Source organism: Kryptolebias marmoratus, linkage group LG24 (assembly GCF_001649575.2).
Source record: "Kryptolebias marmoratus isolate JLee-2015 linkage group LG24, ASM164957v2, whole genome shotgun sequence".
NCBI classification, from domain to species: domain Eukaryota; kingdom Metazoa; phylum Chordata; class Actinopteri; order Cyprinodontiformes; family Rivulidae; genus Kryptolebias; species Kryptolebias marmoratus.
Window position 1 is genome coordinate 10,131,910 of NC_051453.1, and position 22,641 is coordinate 10,154,550.

Here is a 22,641-nt window from a genome sequence, read left to right on the forward strand (position 1 = left end):
CCCCACACCCCACACCCCCACCCCCGACAAATCGATCTGGAGTTTGTAACTTTTGTAAAATCGTCCTTAATAAATTGGTTGTGATCCTACATTTTTATATATTTTTAATGTAAATCTCTTTAGTTTCATGCTGGTATTAACATGAATATTTTGTTATATTTTTTTCTATTTGTACATAAAGTTTTATACTTCTATAAGCTCTGATTGTTTCAAACATTACGCATTGCTTATTGGAACAGTTTAAAAGATATTGTACATCTTGAAAAGAAAAATAAAGATTATTTGAATTTTTTGTTTCATTCTTATTGTCTTCAGAGCAAAAAACATAAACTCATATTTTTTTAGGTGCAGCTACTTTGCACAGTCAGTACTGAAAACAGAAGGATTAAATTAAATGTAAAGTTGATTATTAACACTGAAGGATGTAGCTGATACTCTGGTTGCCACATAGGAAGTGAAAATTGACTTTTTTGTTTCTTTTTTCATGTAGGACTTGATTGCAAGGGGGAAAGGAATTAAAACCTAATTTATGGAATATGCATGTTTTTCTCATCTTTAAGGTTTATGTTCCTGTTTTCCAATTATTACGTGTTTATAGTGAATTCACAGTTTTTACCACTGACAGTTGGGGCAATCTTGTTGGCTTACAATACAGTAAAAACTTATTAGACTTTACTTTAGGATTAAAGAAACACTGTTAACAGACGTTAGAAAAATGTAGAGTTTGATGTGAAAGGCTGATGTGTCTTTACTTGATACTGAAATAATAAATAATTCCCTTACTCTACATTAACAGTTTTCTCCACCTTTATTAAATAATATTAGGTTTCCATAATTTTTAGTTGAATTCAACTATTTTTCTCCAATTAAATAAAAGTCAATTGCTATAAAAACTACTGAAAAATTTGCATTTGAACACTTTTAGGAAGAGTGGCATGTTTGTTTGGATTCTCCCACTAATTAAACAGCATCATTACCCAATTGCTTCACTGACGCACGCAGACATTTTGTTGTTGTAGCAGGAATTTAACAGCCAGAGCTGCAGAGGAAAAGACATAAATTATAATCAATGAAAGCATGTCAAAATGTAAAACATGGCCTAATGCTAATTTCATTATTACCCGCATGAGAGTAGTCAGTTTAAAACCTGCAGTGATCTTGTGTCAGCGTAGCAGCTTTTAGAGCTTTTTCCACAGTGAAACAGTTTCCTTCCTGTGATTTTTACTGTCATTTCCACCATCTTCAATCTGCACAGCACCGACATCCGTTACAAAGATGCTGTCAGAGACTAAAAGTTTCTGCACCGCACAGATTTTACCCTCTCTGGATGGACGGACACAAAGACTGAATCACTGTTATACTGTAAAATCTGCAGTTTATGTCAACATTGTTGCCTAAAAAAATAATAGAGATTAAACTTTGTATAGATTTTAATAACATTTCATGAAAATGTAAAAACAAAAAAGAAGGGAAATGAGTAAAAAAGCAGCCAAAGTCCAAGGAAAATCCTTAAAAGTTTAATGAACTTTATATCAAAACCACTTCAAGAATTACAAAAAAGTCTGGCTTCTTAAAGGTGAACTATAAAGAAACTGAGGAGGATTTAAAACTATAATATTGTGATAAAAAAGATTTCATGTAAGGGTTTGTTGTCACTTTTGGAAGCATAATTAAAGCTGGTCGGCGTCTCGGAGCTTAAAGAAGTGACCTAATTCCTTTGTGGAAACAACAAACAGCTTGAGCATTGTTGTGTCTTTCCAAGTTGTAAAATAATTTCCCTGAGACCGACACTCAACTCAACAGATCCTGATTGGGATCAACCCTTCCTGATTTCCAAGAAAAAGTCCAAAGGGGAGAAAATAATGGGCCGAGTGGTGAACTATTTCCTGCAGTTTTAAAGATGGAAAAATGGTTATTTACCAAATCCAGCTTCCCTTCCACTTCACTCCAAACTCCCACACTATTACTCTCTCTTTTAGCGTTTTTAAAGTAAATCTGAACAGAACTTGTACTTGACATCTTCTACTGTCTTTTGTGAAAAGTGCATTGCTGAAATTCTGTGAGATTCTACGCACCGCACTGCAAAATTGTATGCGCCACATCAGAGAAATACCAATCATTTATCATTCCACTCCGAGGCCAATAAACCAATTAATATGAATAGAGAAAAGGCTGTGTTGTTCTTAAAGTGCCGAGGGGGGAAAAAACACTAAATCCTTGTTTTTGTATCTGCAGCAACAAACTTAAAGAGCAAACACTTACATATTAAATGTTGTTTTGCAGAGATACTTAGGTGATAGTAGTTAAAAGCTTGATTTACTGGAGAAACATGATGAATATTCTGTAACTTTACTTCAGCAAATCGTCGCCACAGGCTTCTGTGGGTGGATGGACTCTGCCCGTGGACTACAGGGACATTTGAGACGCAAACCACTGAAAAAGTCCCAAATGTGCAGAACTATGAGCCGACGCTTCGGCTCGTTCGCTGATCTCGTTACAGCTTCTTTTACTCAAGTCCTTCTGTTGTCTTGTCAGAGTGTTACATGAGGATTTTACACAAAGAGCTGATTATTATACTTGGATTTATTTCTGTAGTTTTTGGTTTATTTGTTTTGTTTTGTGAACTGAATAAAGATAAACATTTAGATTCTGGGTAGTTTAGTTTTTTGCAATAAAAAAACTGTTCTGAACAATTTAACAGAAACACAAAAGTATTTTAAAACTTTAAGAGAAGAGACAAACAGGACTCCTCAACTCCTCACAAATCTTTTAAATTATCTGATGGCTCATGAGAATTATCTAAAATTATACATATTCAAAAAGCCTTGACTGTGATTGTTGGTAATTTTGCATTCACTTGTTTAACATGTTATCTCTTTTTGATTTTGTGCATTTTTGTTTCACTCACTGTGTCTCTTTCAGCACTGTTTTGTGCCTATATCTGTTCATTTTGAAATACTTTTTTATTATTATTAATTTAAACATTTGTCATAGTTTTGCAACCAGTGAACTTTTAGTCTCAGTCGTTTCGTCTTTTCTGCATGCCAGCATGGTTTCATTTGAACAGGTGATACTTTTTTTTTATTTGTGATAACTTTGCTCCTTTTTAATATATTTTTGTCGTTCTCTCTTGAAATAAGTTGTTTTATATCTCAGGTGTTTCATGGTGTGAATAATTGTCTAAAAATACAACTCTGAAAACTTTCAAACACAAAATAACAAACTTGTTTTTTCCCCTCAGAGTGACAGAAACCTTGAATTTTACCTGCACATAATCAGAATTGTTATTTGTAAAAAATAATAATGATAATAGGGCTCCAGAATGAGCTCTAACTCAAGGCTAACAATATTTTCATGTCATTAAATCCCCTCTGTGCACATGAACAGGGAATTTAAAAATGCTCAAGAAGAAAATAAAAAGTTTGACTTATAAAACTCAATCTGGTCTTCTCTTTAAAAGGTGTAACAAACTACAGGTAATAATATTTCAGTCTTAGTCTAAACTCCAAATTAGATTACACAAACACAAATTCTGAATATACATGTTTTTACTGCCATCAAGTGGTTGGATATGCTGCATTAGAGAAAACCTTTTGTGCAATAGCATTAAAAAAATTGATGTTTCAGATTTTGATTAGTCCAGTAAAAGTTAATAAATATGCATAAAGCAGGTGAAGGCAGAAGGAATCAGCCAAAGTGTATTTATCAGCTGAAACATTGATTTCATGATTTCTGCAATAACTGAGCTGTCATTACTTGAAACAACCACTAGAGGGAGCCAGTGTCCACACTGAGGTGACGTTGGTCTGTCCCAGAGCAGCACGTGCGCACATTTGTCTTTTGTTGACAACAGAATTGTCCGGAAGACAGAAACCGGCCACTAGTGGTTCATTCTAGTTATTTTGGATAAATAAAGTAGAAGTTGTTTCTAAATTTTCCTGACAGCCTTTGTGTGTTTTTGCAGGCGGGTTTTGTTTTTGGACTCCCCGCGGTTCGGAGGGGCGGAGTCAGCCGAAACCAGTGATGAGGGGGTCTCTACAAAACCTGTGTCCCCCAGTCCTCCAACATGATTTCCGCCCCGCTCCGACTCCGTCCACAACTTTTTAAAACATTTTTAATGGGCCGTGAAACGCTGTGACCGACTCTCTCCGCCCGAGCCGAACCCGAGGGAGGATGGATGGAAGCTGGCCCCCGGTTCTGATGATCCTGCTGTCCGCTCAGCTGTCCTCCTCAGCAGCCTCCCTGCAGCCCTACGACCTGCTCTACGAGGACGCCGTGCGCGCTTTCTACAGCAGCGACTACGAGGACGCGGTCCGCCAGATGGAGGGCGCGCTCGGCAGCAGCGCCGAGGTGCGGCGCGCCAAAGTCCGCTGCCGGCTGAGGTGCCAGGACCAGCATCCGCTCGACCAGGCGCCCTTCTCGGACCTGCGCTTCTTCGACGCGGTGCTGCGGAGGGCTGCGTGCATGAACGGATGCATCGACGAGAAAGTGGGCATCCAGTCGGTGCACAAAGTCAGCGAGGACGTGGTGCAGGACTTCAACAGGAGGATCCCCTACAACTACCTCCAGCTGGCTTATCAGAAGGTAAGGGATCTGAGGAAACAGGTTCTGGAGGAGTTCTGAAGGTTTGCTTTCACCTCTACAGGCTGCACTCCCCATCTGTTGCCTCTCCAGAAAGATGAACCTGTCAGGACAGCAATAATATCCACATAAATGTGGATTAAAACGTGTGCTGCAGAGAAGATACGGGATAAGTGAAAGTGAGATTGCCCAATTTGTATTTATTTGCCAGTATGGGATGCTCTGCACCATCAGAGTTTGGCAGCAAGAAGTTGTGAGCGTGAAACGGGCCCAGATTGCAGACGCAAAGGCAGAACAGCTCAGTGGAACAACAAACTTTAAGAAGAAAGTAAAGGAAACATGGAACAGCAGGACTGAAGGTGAACCAGGAAAAGTCTGCAGGCAGGAGTGATTACTGAGTAACAGTGCAGGTGAGGTCAATTAGAAAATGAGGGACAGGTGAGTAACGAGGCGCCGAAAGAGGGAAAACAATGGTAAACGACAGGGAGGAAACATGCCGAACACAAGGGATCTTAACATGAAAACACCAAGTTACTGAGCAGAATAACAAACAACTTCAACTTGAAAAAAAAAACGGGATCATGACAGAAGACTCAACGGGAAATGATGAAAACAGTCACATCAGTATGACCGTGATAATAAAGAGCAGCGATGATTACAGCCGGAAAACATGCAGGTAGGTGGATCAGACAGTGCAGGCAGACTAATAGGAGGTAGATTAGTGTAAAAGAAATGTTAGATCTTTTGTTTAAGGAAAAATGGCAGTTCCACAATTGAAAATGACTTGTTCCATCCAAACCCTACAAAGAATTAAATAAATTTAAACAAGAAAGCTTTGTGCACGACATTTGAAGTTTTTATTACATCTGAATGGCCTCTGACATTGTCCTGCTGTTATACACTGGATAGATTATTGTTGCCTCGAAACAGCCGGAAGCCAAAAGCTCTCGGTTTCTTGGTCCACCACCAAATTAGAGCCACTGCTCCTCCTTGTTGAAAGGAGTCAGCTGAGGTGGTTCAGCTTTCTCCCCCACAGCTTCAGGTTTACAGCAGTTCTTTGCTTTCCACACGTTCTGTTTGTGTTTTCTTCCACACTTCACTCACTATCAGCTCGTAGCTCTTTGCTCCACAGTCACACGGGCTCGCGAGGCAGCACTTGCCATGAGCCTCGGCTTTTAGTTTGGCTTTTTTTGCGTGCAAGGCGTAGGAACAATCCGAGGGGGAGATAAAATAACTGGGAGCAAAGTGTTGAGGCTTTTTCATCCTCTGTGTGCTTCTCTTTGTGCTGTGATCGCACCCCGAGAGCAAGCCCTTTTGTTGCGTCTGCCACAGTGTTTTGCCATGGGCGTGAAACTTTAAAGATGTTTTCATGCAGGGCTTTCTGTTTGAGAAGAGTGGATTTAGCCATGTGTGAAAGAAAACATGTAACGTGAGCGTTTAGGTCCCCAAACCAGCCTGTAAAAGATGAGAAGAGCCTAACAAAAGCTCTGTTGAATACGCGGAAATTAACTACATCTTGTGAGTGGAAACGTGACAAAACGTCAGTGTAACAGTTACACAGACGTCCTCAGATCATCCCTTACATGCCAAGTGGTATTTTAACCTACTTTGAGCTCAGATGGGAAGCTGGCGTCGTCTTCCTCACATGCATATGAGACCCAGATGACTTCCACTCTTGCTTACGGCAAACTGGTTTCACATGTCCGAGTGATGACACGCAGCTTCCACCGCTCAGAAGTGGAACAAAGTCTGTCAGTCTTGTTTCTGGTTGTGGGTAAATGGATTCCCCCCTCTTTTTTTTTCTTTTTCTGAGGAAGCGGAGGGCTGACGTATTCACAAAAAGTTCAGTGTCTTGTCTAGACATGAGCAGAGTCATGGTCTTACACACGGAGGCAGATCCAGCTGGAAAAATATTACTCATCTTTTATGATTTCTCTAACATCTGTTTGGGGGGGGGAAGCTGTGGCATGTTATGTTTTCTCTCGCGGATCTTAACTGCGGCCCCCTTTTTGTGTCTCCTGCCGTGCTGACGTCTTTATGAACTGAGGAGACGAAAGAATGCCGATGGCTGCAGCGCTTACCTTGATCCCACCATGGGCCGGTCCAGTCTGAGCTCATCAGCTCTGACGCTTGGATCAGGCTCTAAATGTAAATATATAGAAGTATCCTCACGGGTGCGCTTCTAAGAAGGGAATTTGGTAGTGTTTATGAACAAATAAATAACATTTCGTCGGTATTTACCGTTCCAGCATCACATGCCCTCTGCTTGATGCTCATAAAGCTGCCATTGGGTTTGTTAGAAGAAGCTGCACAGTCATCATCTGTTCTCCTCTCTCAAGCTGCGCACATCGTCTTGCCTGGCAAATATTTTATTTTCCCGTTGTGGTCTGTTGGTTTTTCTAAGTAAAATTAAAAAACGAGGCGTGTGCCACCTTTCGCAGGTATTTTAAGGCAGACTTCTGCCGCCTCGTTGCTTCCAGTGAAATCTGTGCCTCTGCTTGGCCACAGCTCTTTTTTTTTTTTTTTTTTACGGCTCTCCAAAATAACCAAACCCCTCTGAAAGGGGCAACAAGGGATTGTCTATCCAGGCCTTTTTGTTAGTCTTAATCTGATAGATCCTGCCGTGCTGCCGTTCCAAGAACTTGTGGAGCTCATTGAGGCTTGTTTTATGTCGAATTAATCTCTGTTTATTGTGTTTTCGGCAGCTCAAGCCAGAAGCATTAGGTTTTCAGTGCCCCACCTGTTGTCCATCTGGGCCAAACTCGAGCTGTTTAGCAACACTGCAGCCAGAAAGTTCTGCCTTAACTTTGTCAGCAAGCTGAACCTATTTCCAAAATGCTTCCAGCTTGTGTAGACGTTGATTTGAAAACGTCTGATTCAGAATTTTGCAGCAATAACAATAAATGTCATATTTGTGCAGGTATTATTACCCAATACCGGAGTGGGTCAGTACGCCAGAGTCTGCCAAAAACGCTCTGTCTTCTTTTTGTTTGTCTTGAATCTGAAAAAATAATTCTGCACGGTTGTCATTTTTTAAGCCCTTGTGGAGAATTCTTTATTTGCAACACACTATGCAGTTTCAGGACATAGACACCTACAAGATGTTCTACCATCTGTATATGAATTAAAGTCAAAATACATTCTTCCTGATGTGTTCAGGACCTAACGGAGCTTTGCTCCACTGGACCTTCGGCACCCCGGAGGTCAGGACACTCGCGGAAACCTGCTGATAATTTGAGACGTTTTGTGAAAATATTTCTTAAAAGTCTAACTCCTTTCTGATTTGATTACAACCCAGCAGGCAGCTTTTGGGCCACAGGCAGTTCAATCTGCATGAATGTAAAATTCTTCTGCCTTGTTTGAGAAGGTTTTTTTTTTTTTTTTTTAAACAAAATGGACAGAATCAGCCAAACGAAACAGTAGAAGCTGCACTGGGGGGAGAGAAACGTCTGTTTTTAGTTTCTTGCTTCCACATCAACTTAAACCCCAGAGAGGATTGTTGACCATGTAGAAAATGAAACGAGCTCATAACATTCAGTGTTTGTGGTTGATACAGATATTATTTTCATCTGTAGCTCATAATAATAAAAAACAGAGATTGGGCTTTGAGTTTGGAGTGGTTAAAAGAAGCAAAAACACGACAATCTGCTCAGGCGCAGGTAGGCAGGCTGTTCACTGCCAAGTCTGTTTTATTCGTTAGACGCATCCAGACAGTCATTTTGTGGTTATCCTGTATGGAAAACAAGGTGCAGAAGCGAATGATTGGAGAGGTCAGCTCATTCTGTTTTCAGATTAACTGTTCTTTATCTCACTGGAACGGTCCTCTGAAAGTTTATTATGCAGAAAGTTGGACAGAATGAGGGACATGAGGCAGCAAGATGCTGTACCAAGTTCAAATATGTGTTGCAGTGTTACACTTCAGGGTGAATTTGTAATATTTCTCATTTTTATTAAAATACCTGAGATTAAATGCAGCGATATTAAATTGAATTACCAACATTTTGTTTGCTTGGCAATCTTTTATGGTAGCCACTCGTTACACCTTAGAAACACCAAGAGTCAAGAAGTGAACCTCAGGCCAATCAGATTTGTGTCTTAAATCAGATTTTCCAGGCCGAGTGTTCGTAATTTTGTTTGCGAGTGATCCAATCAGATTAGTGCGTCCAGACATTTTCAATCTTTCTGTGTTTTTCAGCTTTGGTATTTGGATCAAAGTGGGGGGGAAAAAAAAGAATAAAAAAAAACAAGTCTGCTTCCAGGTTTGTTCGATTGGTTTCACAACCTGGCGCTCATCAAAAAACACGCAGTTCTGTCTGATGTTTTAATGGATCAAAAACAGCCAGAACTCATCTTTGGTGTTTCTTCTTACTCCTTTTTGCAGGCACCCCAATAAAACGGCGCATAAATTTCTGAATAAATTTAAAAAATAAAAAAAAGACACTTAAGCTGTGCCATGTTGATAATGAAAAACAGGATGAGTTATTGCTTCAGTTAAAAGTTCAGCTTTTTCTTGTTATTTGCTTTCATTAGTTTGATCCCTGGGCTCTGCTGACCCTGAATGCAGCGCTGTGATTTGCCCAAACAATCAGACATTGTGGCACTTGGCTGTGGCAAAGGTCTTCTGCGTGACTGAATTTGACTGGACAACATTTTACAGGAATGCTGGGCCCTGCTGTGGCAGCCGTACTGGTCGTGCTGGTTTGACGCTTGACTCAGAGGCGATTGTCCTTTCAAAATGCAGCTCAGTCCAAAAGGGCCAGCATTAACCTCTTGAGCAGGACCTGACTGCAATCAAGATGTTTTCAATTAATTTTTAATCATTTGCTGAGATATCCACATTGTAATTCCCCCTTCTTAAGGAAATCACAGTGCAGGTTATCCCTAAAGCAATGATTTGGACCAAGAGTTTCAAGATCCAACGGTGATCAGATGTCCTTTTCTGTTTTTGAGTAATTGAAGGGTTGGCAGCAGTTGTTGCCATCATAGATGGATCACGTTAACTCAGTGTGCGTTTGCAGACAAGATGACTATAAATTCTGAGTGTGGATTTTTTTTTGTGTTCAGTGGTTATCAGTCTGGCCAAAGCTGCCTGGGTGTCTGTGTGGATGAATCGGGGGCTCGGGTGGAAAAATCCAGAGATTGCCAGGCATCTGTTCAGTGTCACGACTTGAACCTTGTGCTGACTGCTGTGGGGCACAAGCAGAGGAAACGCCTCCATCTGCTTGCTGTCATTTGGTTTCCTTTCAACACATGGAAAACCCATTTTGTTCTCAGTAGCAAAGGAACATGCATGATAAAATAAATATGTATGGATTTGTCGGTTTAGATAACTTGTTGTTTTCCCTAAAAATGTGGCAACAGGAGGGTTGTATCAGTTTTATCTGTTGTTGGAGCAGTGGATAGTGGTGATGCGATATAACCTAACTGAAGTTATAATATATTTCTTGCAATAGGGGAAATTAAACTTTGCCATTTCAATATGGAAAATATAAAATATCCGACTTGTGGTCCTGGTAATTGGCTCTCATCCAAATTATTTGTTCCTGTCATTTCAGCATCGTCAGAATAAGCACAATTTTGGCTTTGACAGAACTGTTGGCACAGGTTTACGCCATCATTTACACCATCAAGTCCACAAACAGAAGAAGAAGAATGCTCACTGAGGGAACTTTCCCCCATCTCACAACTTATAATGTAGCTGTTTTTTTGGCTTTTAGGTGGTAAACACATATAAAGTAGAGGAAAAGAAGCTTTGAACTGTTATGAAGTCACAGAAAAGAGTCTGTGCATGTTTGTGGAAGTTGTCAGATGGTCTTTTAATGGATAATGGTCACGTTTTAAATGCTTTGTCAGAACAACACAGACATTTACTGGCTAAGTGTTGGGTTATTTTTGGGATCCCAGTCACAAAGACCTTTATACCTCAGAGCATAAAGGTTACATGTCAGTGATCTTGTTTTGCCACTTTGGGAAAGCACACATCTGTCATGAGTTGTTGTGACTGCTCTCATCTTCATGATGTGGGAGACGTTTCCACATTTGACCAAGCTGTGCTGATTTCTTTATTGAATCATTTTGTGTCTGGGTTGTCATCTGGTTACGATACAGCTTGAGGATAACAGAGATGACACGCCACAGCTGTGCTGTTGTGCAAAATCCAGAGTTGGTTTAATTCTTTTTGCATACACATCTTTTTTATAGTTTAATGATCTAATTCCATTTAGGTTTGTATATAAACTCTATCATATATAAACCCAGTTGGAGTTAAAGGCTTAGGAAGCAGAATATTCTAAAGAAGATACTGACTTGTGGTAAAAATTGATTGTTTTTTTCCCTGCAGAGGTGTAAACTGATGTGTTTTTCTGCAGAGACACTCCCTAATGCTTTTGTTTTTCTCATCTCTTCTTGTTATGCTATTTGGGATGCTTTTGGGTTGCATTGTTTTGGCAGAGGGTGTATAAACAGCAACCGGTGATTGCATTCAGGTTTGAGGAATTATAAAAATGTAGATTTCAGATCAAGTCACCCACGCGCACACAACCACACACTGACATTCTCCGTTGGCAAAATGGAAAAAAACATTTATTCTGAAAAGGTACTGCTTTGTTTCGGGTCTGTCACTCAGTTAAGCTTCATCTGATAACCCAGAGTTTTTGTTTTCACATCTAGAAAAATAATCTGTATAATAAAGTACCTCAAGATGTCAGATTTCAGAGTATTGACTCTGAAGGAGGAAATGCCAAGTTTATAAACTTCGCTTTTTCCAACAATAACAACTTTGTGTACTTTAAAACTTCCCCTCAGGTGATATGTTTAAAATTTCTCATATTAGTATTTGTCTTTCCTTTTAACAAAAGAACAACATAAATAGGTTTCAGCATCATTTATTTTAGGCTTTAACTCCAGCCTAAACAAGTAGTAAAACTAAAAGATGTTTCTATGATCTGATTTTCCTTTCATTAAGCAAAGGACTTTCTGTCATCTTTTATAAGATTCTTCACCAGATATTTTCCTGCTCTTAGCCAAAAGAAGGTCATTCATATTCTGAAGGCACCTTGTTTGTGACCCCACAGCTGTTTCCTAAAAATTTCAATTAGAGGTGTTGATTGTTTATCCAGCCCCACTCTGCTGATGTCAGCCAGCTGGCCGATGGCTCACACTGTGACTCTGTGAGGCTGCTGATGTGGGCTGGATTTGTTTAGTGAGTTAAACTAGTATAGTGGTGTTAAAGAGACTGAGAGTAGTTGGATGTCAGATACTTCCTACATGAAAACGTCAGGCATCAGCTTGTGCCTGTCAGCATTAAAAAACCAGGTTACACCAATATGCTACATATAACCAAGTTTAACAACTGGCACAAAGTCCCTTCTTCTTGATCCAATTTGTTCACCACTTCCCCCCCTCTTCCTTCCTCTGATGTACGCCTGCCAAAGAATAATTCATCACAGTAGTGCATAACGCCAGGATTTCCAACTATTTTCCTCCTCTGCTGCTAGTTCTGCTTATCTCTGTCTCAAGACATCTGCGTCTCCCTGAAAGGGTTTCCCCCCTGGAGGTAGTGTTACACTCATTTAGAGGACAAGAGTGAGTAGCTGTCATGAGCTCATGTTGACCTGAGCTGACACTGACCTCACAGTATCCCCACATCTGGATCAGATCTCTGAACTGCAACTTATAATAGTGAGGTAGACACAAGGAGCCACGGGCAGGCTTGGCTACTTTATCAAAGTGATGTGACAAGAGTGAGGGAACATGAGATTTTTTTTTTTTTTTTTGCTTTTGGTTGCATATTATGTCATTATGTAAAGCTCTGTATTATTTCCTGTCAGCTCTTTTGAAGTGGGGTTCTGTGTAAAGGTTATGAACAAATAATATCCCGCCTGTTGTAGATAGCTCTTTAAACAGCTTCAGTCTGGAGAAATAATTCAGTGTTGACCTGAATGACAAGTTCATGCAAACTTTTTTTATTAAACCTTTACATTGCCTTCAGTTTTGCTTTACAGAGTAATTTACAATGAATCCTATAGTAATTTGCAAGTGAAATAGTGGCAGCAGCAGCTAGCTGTAGGACCTCTAATGCATCCTGCAGGATTTTTTCATATTTCTGCTGGAATAATAGTGTAATCAAAACTGAAGCCGCTTAACAGCTTTATAAAATAGCTTTTACATGTACCGTAATGGGGTTTTTTTAGACTGGAGTTGTTTTAAGAATCTGTAAGCTGTTTCTCCAAACTAAGGTTATTTAAAGAGCTGTCTACAACAGATAAGATTAGTTTTGATTGTTGCAGAGATTATGTACACTTTTAGTAGTTTGGATCCAAACATGTGGATTGGTGACATTTTATGCCCACATGAGATCATTAATAAACAGCAATGTTGCCAACTTAGTGACTATGTTGCTATATTTAATGAGTATAAAGACCCCTCTGGTGATTACTGACAAATGTAGTGACTTTTTCTGGTGCTGCTGGAGACACTCATGTGAAGGCACCTATCATTCTTACTCTTCTCAAGGAGCAGCGAGTGCTGCCTCGGCCTCTCCCTCATCCCAAAGCACTCCCAGGTGGCCCCGTCCTCACGCAGCAGAGCCTCTCAGCTGCAGTCAGAGAGGGAGATGTTCACCCCTCTGCTTCCAGACTGCAAATAAATCATGTTGAGCCGCCGCTGGCTGATCCCACTCTGGCTTTTACTCAGCACTGGTTGATCAAAATTACACGACTTATAAACAATGAGTAACAATTAAAAACAAAAAACAGACTTAGAAACAAGAAACTATCAACAAAATGAATAAAAATAAAAACAAAACAACAAAGTCACTCAGAGTCTCTCTTTTTCTGGTCCCAAGCGCAGCTAAAGGAGAGGGGTTGGAATTGGGACATTAAAAAACAAGAATCAAGAGAAGAAAAGTTCTTTTGTAGTTCTAAACATATTTTGGATGGTTTTTGCTCACATTTTGTCTCTCCAACTTTATTCCTCTCTCCTACAGCATGTGGTACAGTTACTGGACATGCACATGACCAATTATTCAATTTAGATGTTGACGTCATTCAGCAACTTAAGGCAGCCAATAGCTACTTTCTTCACTGAGGAGTTGGCAACACTGATAAACAGGATAATACAGAATACATGTGTATTTATGTGTGCGATGAAATCCCTTCATATAACTTTCTGGAGCTATATGTCCTCTAAGAACTTTGACCCTGAATTTAGGGCCTCCCAGGAGGAGCGGTGTATTTCATCTGTCAAACATCAACATGAACATCATCTCCTGCTGGGTTTTCTCTTGTTTTAAAGATAAGCTGCAGTGATTAATGGGGCAGAAACACACAGAAGGAGTAAATCATAACAGGAAGTCCTTGACAGATCTTTGGCTTGAGAACAAAGGTTTGTTAGCAACATAATTATCAAACAACATTTGTTTGGTCAAGCCATTTCTGCAAATAGCCACATTGAGAAATAGCTTTTTAATTTGTTTTATAAAGTTAATTTAATGCAGAACACCTTGGACAATTTTGAGCTTTCTTGTGGTCAATCTTGGTGTTTTTCTGGTTTCGTGGTATCCATGAGTTGTCTAAAAGAAACTGGTGGGAGACGTCATAATAAAGCAAAACCTCTGAATGATAGTGTCGGTATAAAGTTTACAGTTCATGTTCTTTAAGCACAGAATAAACAGATTTATTCCACCTACAGATCACTAAACTGGTTAGGAATAAACTTTAACACAACCACATTGTACTATTAACAGATTTTCAGTGGGTTTACATAACCAATCTCTTTGTGACTGAAGTGGCTCAAGCTAATTTGTTCTGTTTGAGGTGGTTATTTCTGTTTTTATTTGCTCGACTTTAGGATCTTTTAACACACAGCTACTGACATTATTGTCAGTGTCAAATGTCAAATAATCCAACATTTGTTGGTTTAGTTACAAATTCAGCTGGTAAACGCCAATGTTTGCAGCCATGTAATGTTAATGCTGCCAATCATGTCTGCTGTTCAGTTCTAGTTGGAAAACCAGCACTGTAATTTATTAAATGTTCATGAAGGTGTACATCTCTGAGGTTTACAGCGACAGGCAACCCCTTGAGTCTCTTTTCCTTGTTTGTATTTTACTCATCAGATATAGGAACCACCAGCTGGTGGGTGGTAAACAATTGAGGAACACATTATGAGTCCTCTGCAGTATTGGATCAAACCCAACACTTCACTTCCAAACAGTTTCTCTGTGTTTTGTTCATGTTTTAAATGCTTTAAAGCTGTTGTTTATGTCGATGTCATTTCACAAATGCTACAGAAACTCCCATTCTGAAATGGGAGCCAAACTAGACCCCCTCATAGGAGTTCATGGAAACATAAGTTAATAGTTTCTGTGGCGTGGACACCAAAAAAAGAAAGGGAGTAGCTGCTTCCTTTTACCAACTATCGGAACTATGTAAACATTTCTGCTCTCTCAAAAAATGTCTATAATGCAAAATAAACATTGTTCCCACTGTAAAGACAAGACTGAAAAGTTATAATCAACCAAAAACTGCAGGTTCAAACAAAATGTCTTATGTTTTTTTTACATAACATACATAACATTATTAACAAAATTTAATCTGTAGATAAGTTTCCCCCTTCATCTGGTGAAATACATAAAAAGAGCTGTTAAAAATCACTTTAATTAATCACTTTAATCTTTTATCGGTGTATCACCAAACAGTTTGAGCCCTAATTAAAACCTAAAACAGCTTTTTCTTCTGTTTGTGTTTAGCTCTGTTGGCCAGTTTAGGATAAAATCGATAAAATGAACATTTGGAAGTCCGAAATGTACAAAGCTTAGTAATGTTAACCAATAAAAGACGCCCCCTCTCTTTTTTTTTTATTGAAGAATGTAAACTTTTTGGCTCCTGCTTCAATTTTGAGAGAGAACAACTTGAGAGCTGCAGCTCAGCGGCTGCACATACTGTACTCGATGGAGAGAAGGCAACACATCTGCAGGAATGTCTACTTGTAGATATAATCAGTGGACTTGTTCAGACAGAGGAAAAATAAATGCTTCTTCTAGCTGTAATGATAAACAACTTGATACAGTTCAGACCAAAAGATCTACTTAGTTCTGCAAAAAACAAACTTTTCAGCCTGTTTGGCATCTATACTGAGGATAACTAAATATGTCTGCTTTCTATAAAGTACAGGCATGTTTGCTATCATTTATTGGAGATTTTTCTTCCTTTTAAGTTTTTTTTCTTCTTCTTTTGTTTGTTAGGATTTTGGTGGGTATTACTGATTATTAGGACGTGATTAAAGAAGATAAAATAAACCAGTAACTGTTTACATCACTGGGAAAAATGTAAACACAGAGGTTACTGACCAGTGAATGTTAACATTCTGGTACTGCATGCCTGATCTTTAGTAAAAATAGGTCTTGAGTATTTACTCTTTTAATATTGTACCATGAGTACTTGTGTATTTGTTATGTGATTAGCCATATGTCTTTATAAAAAAGGAAAAACTTAATGATTGTTTTTTTTTTCTTCACTGCTGAGATGACTGAGGGTGATGAGGGTCAAAATATAAAAAAAAAAAAACATTTTAAATATCTGGCTGTTGTTCTTTTATGTTGATGTTTATATAGATGCTATATTAAAATTATAGACCTTTCTTGTGCTGTGCCAGGTTTATTTAAAAGTAATGTGAACAAAACAAAAATATTTTATTTTGTTTTCAGTCGAGGCAGCTTGAAGAGCAAAATAACCTTTACAGGCCTCCTAATTTACCAAACAAAATACTTTGGGTGCTTTTGACTCAGCTCAGAGGTATTTACAGAATGTGAGTCCTCGCTGAGGCCAAGGCCATCTCACACTGTCTGCACCAACCCTGCAGGAGGCTAAACTGGAGATAAGGACAAAAGTAAAGTAGCTTGCTTCTGTATTTATTTAAAACAGTAAAAGGCAAAAGCGCGTTGTGATATTTCCACTTTGACTTAAACACATGTTAGCATTTGTTTTACAGAATACCAGTTTATACAAGTGAATCTAGTCAGTATATAGGCTCTGCTAATGTGGTAACACTACAGCCCACCTTGTTGCCAGTGTAGGAAACTAATTGGTCCACCTTTCTGTACTTTGAACACAGATAGACTAAAGCAGTGGTTCCCACACTTTTCTGCTCCTGACCCACTAAATAGTTGTGGCACATGCATGCAATCCTGATTATCATTGGTTTACATTTTACTTTTCCAGTGACCCTGATAAACAAGAGCATAATGACAACACACACCGCTTTAACAAACATTGTACTGTTTTTAATCCTTATAGCAGTTGTGGCAAAGATATGTCAATAGCGATTGTTTTTTTTAATCAATCTGATGTCTTCATTTGATGATCCTCAGTTGGTGTTTCATGGCCTACAGCCAACCCCAGCCCAGCCACAGCTCTACTTTTAGTTGGGTCCCAACCACAACTTTAGGAAACATTGAACTAAAGTTCAACAAAACATTCTCAGATTTCAATTGAACAGCTGCAGTGTATTTTTCTCCCTGAAACAGTAAAAAAATAATTGGATTTATCTCATTATTACATTTAACTTTACAGTTATATATATTTTCATTCACTAACTTAGTTGCAATCTAACTCTAATGCTTAAAACAACTATTTTGGTTAATTTTGATGTGACGTCATGTTTGTTTGCAGAGTTATTATTTGAGTTTGTGGCTACCGTGTTTTCTGCACTATAGGACGCACTGGATTATAAGACGCACTGTCAATGAATGGTCCATTTTCAAACTTTTGTCACATATAAGGCGCTCCAGATTACAAGGCGCATTGTCGTTTTTTTAACAACTTTAAGGCTTTTAAGTTCACCTTATAGTCCAGGAAATGCGGTACTTAACTGCAGTCATGTCAGCTAATGGTTGAGTGTAAATTAGTTTTTTATGGTATTACAAGTTAATATAAAAGCACCTTGACTCAGTTATAAAAGTGTGCTCTGACAGTTCAAACCAGTGTTAGCTTGTTGTAACGATTATGTGACTACATTCCAAACTTGTGAAGAACATGATTGATTTTCCTCACTGGCTTCAATTTCAGCAGTATTTTCTTTCCACGGTTTGATGACGGTGCTATGTGATTTGCAACAGCGAAGATAAGAATACCCAGAACAACTAAGGCAAGTGGGTTTGTAGTCTTTGACAATTCGTCTTTTGTCTATAGCTTCGGCTGCATCAGATATAAGAACATCTGTAAAACACCCATATAAGTTAGACTCCGTGCAGTTTCTCCAGGTGCATGAGCACTCTGTGTTTTCCCATCAAAGCAGATTGTTATAAAGCCAAATCAACATTTTCTCTACATAGCAGACATTTGTTTAGCTTCAGCTGGCTTCCTTAGAGAACTGTACTTTTTTTTCCCATGAAGTTCAAATGCTGATGTATGGAAATGCTCAGATACTTCCTTTCCTCTGACTTTCCTGGCTAATCTTGAGCTGTTGTAGAGCAAAGCACATGTTTTATTTTAATAATCTATATAAAGCTTTACAATGGAAGCCATTATGTTTTTTGTTTATTATAAGTGTTGATGTCATGTGTTCGTGCCATGGGGTACGGTCGTGATGTTTGATGTTCTTTTACACAGCTGTAATGAATCATAAGTCTTCTGTAATTAACTAGATCTCTTACTTTAACTGTGGCACAAACTGAACCACATCCCATTAAAAGCTGAATGTCAGCTGAGCAGCTCTGTGGAAGAACATGCCCTCAAGTTTTTGTTTTTTTGTTTTTTTTTTCTTCTCGGTTTGTTACTGTGTCATTTTAAAAAAAGATCACAAATTAATGGAGCTGAGCGAAGAGCTCACCTTGTGGGTCTGTTTCTAAGCAGCAGCAGTGATACAAACAGAAGCAATGACTGGGTGGTTTCTCGTTTGGGTTTTGGGCTTATTTAGCATCTCTTCATCAAAAAGGAATTTTTAAATGCTTTGGACAGAAAAGCGGATCTTTGTCATTCATTGGAAATGAGTAGTTAAATCCTCCAGAGAGTTTGTAATGTGGTTGAGAAAGTGAAATGGGACTTTTGGTACAGTAGAGCTATTGTAATGCTTCGCACAAATGGCTTCATGAGATCATGTAGATGTTGAAAAGTACACAACTGTCTTTTGTTTTATGTAGTCTGAGTGGGAAAATGTTTTTTATGGATTATTAGAATTCCAGCTGATCCTGTCTAAAGTGAATTTTCACTGGTTTTGTGAGTTGCAGTGACCCATGTTATATTGCCAAATTGATATATATTAAATTAATTCTGATTTTACTGTCAGAAACAAAAGGCAGGAATTTGTCTCAACGAAGTCACCTTTAATTTTTAATAAATGTAAATGTGTTGCCATGAACATTTTTGTCAAAAGATGCTCCCTGTATTAATCTTAAGAGATGTGGAGTAATTTTTGTAGTAGACTAAGGTCAAATCATTTCCACATCGGAGATTCAGAGAGAAATTCTCACAGAAGAGTCGAGCTAGCAGTTAGTCAGACTTGGGCCTATTCTAAATCCGATTTCTGTCATCTAAAACAACTAGTTTCACTCAAAAAAACATCTTTAAACCAGGCGTTAGACACTTTCTTTCAACCTTGATGAGATTTATGAAAGCACTGAGGCAGGCTGTGAAACTGAAGTTAACCTGCCGCTGGTATGCCTCTGATCCACTAAGCAAGCTGTAACGGTCGATGCATGAAAGGGTGAGCCGGCATTGCAGCTCAAAGGTGTTATGTAACGCTCAGCTGTCTGAATTTAAAATAAGAGATGTAGAACACATTTTGCTCCATGTCAACACTTCTGAGTTATGCTTCACACACCAGATGGTTCTGCAGTCCTGGATATATTTGTGTAAGTTTAGTTGCATGTCGTGGCCTGCTTAGTTGATGATTTATGTATTTCTTAGAGGCAGGCTAAACAGGAGCTTAACCTTTGCAGCCATATCACTTATATATCACTATATTTTGTGAAATAGGTTACTCAAACTCAAAACTTTCCGAGTAGTTTTAGCAAACTCTATAATAATTATTTTTATGCCTTGTATCCCTTTTGCATGATGTTGTTCTTATCATTATTGCTGTTAGTGTTGCTAACTATTTGTCTTAATATGTTATAGTGACTGTTAAAAGTATTTTGTAAAATGGTGATATAAATAACTCTGGGTAAAGAGACCTAATTTATTCATATTTCTAGGGAAGTTTGAATTGTTTCAGATTGTTCAATTGTTTTAAATGAGTCCTGCTACTAGCGCTAGTTTTAATTCTTCTTGAGAACTCCTTCAAAACTGAGATCTCTCAGGCCAGTTTGTAAAAGTTTTTCACACAACCCTACTTTAAAACAAAATAAACGAAACTATCCCTTTAAGCAGTCTCGATCCTCCTGGTTTCCTTCCTTTTATACTCCCGTACAGCAGCTCCATCACAGCCAGCATTAACACTGCCCTTTTTGTTCTGTTACGTGCCGGTCGCAGTGTGGTTTTCACCGACATGTGAGTACGTCATCCATACAGTGAAATCTTGGCCACCCATCCTTTCCATGCTAGCAGTCCTGTCTGGCTGCGGCTGACAGAGGAGGCGGTGAGGTTTTGGTGAGCAGACGGCTAGTAGGAGGCTTCAGTTTAGGCTGGCTGTGTGGTGTGAAATGCATAGCCAAGAGGTTCGGTAATGTGATGCTCAAGCCATGTCTTGGCCTCAGATATCAGGTTGCTGCCAATGGATGAGCTCAAGTAAATTAGTATTTAAACAGAATGGAGATACTGTTATGCCTAGTTCTGACCAAACATGCCAGCGAGAGTTAACAGGACCCTGCATGATCAGACATGCACACATTAGAACCATGGTTCTAGACAAAGAAACAAACAAAAACAAACCAGTTTAATCTGAATTAATATTAAATGTCAAGATTTTTTGTTTGGGATATGTTGCTATTTATAGCCAATCTATAAGTCTCAAGCTGAACAAAACAATCAATAATATTAATCAAACAAAAAAAGCTAAGATTAGATGTGAAAAAACCCAAAGTACAAAAAGGCAGAGATTTTAAGACAATCCAGGGAACTAGAAGAAAACCAGAGAGTTTTTTTATAACTTAAAATAATCAGCTTGTGTGGGTAAAACTAAAGACTAAATAATAATAAATGAATATACAAGGTTGCACAAGCTAAGGGGATCATCTGTTTTTTGTTTTTTTTTTAGCTGGTTGAGATTAGGTAAAAGTAAATGTTTGAGAAGTCCTTGAGAATGTTTTCAACTTGCTTTCTTCCTCCCCGTCTCATCCCTCGCAGCTGGAATGGCTTAGTGTTGAAATTTACACTCCGAGCAACACGTCGTCCTTGCTGATCCTGGAAATGTTGGGCTGCCTACAAAAGGTATTACTAACTGCCTCACAAGTGGTTTAATCCAACACTTGTGATATGTAAGTGTGAGCACATTCCAATGTGAATTGGGTGAAAGTTAAGACACATACCAGCCACCTCCTGCTTTGTGATTTAGACATTTTGCTCTGAAAATTACCCCTAATTTATAAACATTATGTTTTCTGCTGCTGGAACATGCATTCTTCTTCTTCAGGCTACTGCTGTCGTCACACTAGTCAGTTTTTCCACTGACGTGATGGTGAAGAATGTAAAGTTCATCTTTTATGACCGAGTGTTTCATTTTCTGCTCAGTATCTGCCAGTTCTCTCACCATCAGCACCACATGTAAAATACATCTATAGGCTTCAAAAGAAGCTGTCAGTTGGGGGCTTTTCAGCGGATGATGACGTTAACAGGAGCAGCAGCTGCGGCCGGAGGCTTTAGAAGTGTCACATCTTTGTCCTGAGGAAGATGAGACAAAGAAAGAGGGAGCTAATATCTTTCCCAGGGACTCGTTGTGAGTCAGCTGTGAACAGCGAGGAAAGGAGGTCATCCGCCACCTGTGGAAAAATGGCTTTGGATCCTCCCACATGCACACACTTCTAATAGTTACATTTCTTCAGCTCCTTCTGTTTTTCTACATGGAGCCATGAATCTCTTAAAAGCAAAGTTTCACTTGCATTAAAAGCAAATCAAACGTTGTTAAATGTTAATGATGGCGTTGGTCAAGCTGTCCCAAAAGTTTTGTTTTTGGGCAGGTTTGGGCGTGTTTTCCTCCCCCAGATTGCCGGGGATTTCCTTTCCTGCCCCGGGGACATCCTGTTATCTGAGCTGTGACTCCACGAAGGGACCTCATTTCAATGACTGGACCTTTTTCTTTCCTCCAGATTACTCTGGTTATTGAGCAAACAGGTTTTTTTTTTTTATCTTCAAGCCCACATTTAATACATTAGTTCCATTAAATATCATTAAATGGAGGGGGATTAGTTCACAGACCAGATTGTTTAGCTGATCAAATGTCATTTTTTAAATTAAAGAATAAAATGCATCAATCAGCCTGTTCTACAACCAGCAGCTGTGTGAGAGATGACCTGGATCTAACACGATGTTACAACCTCTAATTATGTCTTAGTGAATAAAAAGTTTAGTTTAGGAAACTAAAAGGCAGTTTAATAAATGTTTAAAAGTTTGGACCGAGTTTTGTTTATTTATTTGTTGTCTTTGAGGACGAACAACTAAAGTAATATAAGGTGTGGTGTGATACTTGAGAATATTAAGTATTTTACTTCTAAGTGTTCGTCTAAACTCTTTACTTGAACAAATGGCAAAACATAAATATTTTAAATAGCAGTAAGTAAGCACAAATGATGGATTATTCTGCTTATTTTTTATGATATTTTTGTTCCAGTTGTTGAAACAGCAAAGTGAAATCTTCTGTTTATTGCAACGCAGCAATAATTTGATTTAAATACATGCTCACTTTTGTGTCTTTTTATAGCCCATTTTGACCTTGTGTAAAATAAAAGATTTGCTCATTTGGTGAAGGAACATCCAGTTCTGGTGTTGATTCAGCTTCTGAACTCCAACAAAAAGGACTGTCTGGAGACGAGACAAAGCTGTCAGATGTTTTAAATACTCATTCCTTTAAAAAAAACTAAGACTCTGTGCTTGATTTGGTGTTTGCCACCTGTGATCTATAAATCCA

General features: G+C 38.7%; 1 protein-coding gene across 2 annotated transcripts in view; it reads left to right on the forward strand.

Annotated features, from left to right (window-relative positions):
- Window positions 1-3,959: 3,959 nt before the first annotated feature.
- p3h2 (prolyl 3-hydroxylase 2) overlaps window positions 3,960-22,641 on the forward strand; it is a 45,959-nt gene continuing 27,277 nt past the window's right edge. The window contains exon 1 of one of the 2 annotated variants that reach the window (XM_017407016.3): window positions 3,960-4,584. In XM_017407016.3, the coding sequence (XP_017262505.1) occupies window positions 4,174-4,584 (411 nt within the window). In that variant the 5' untranslated portion in view covers window positions 3,960-4,173. Of the gene's footprint in view, window positions 4,585-5,082; window positions 5,258-22,641 lie in introns of those variants that run through there. The other variant, XM_037974188.1, reaches the window with a different exon arrangement.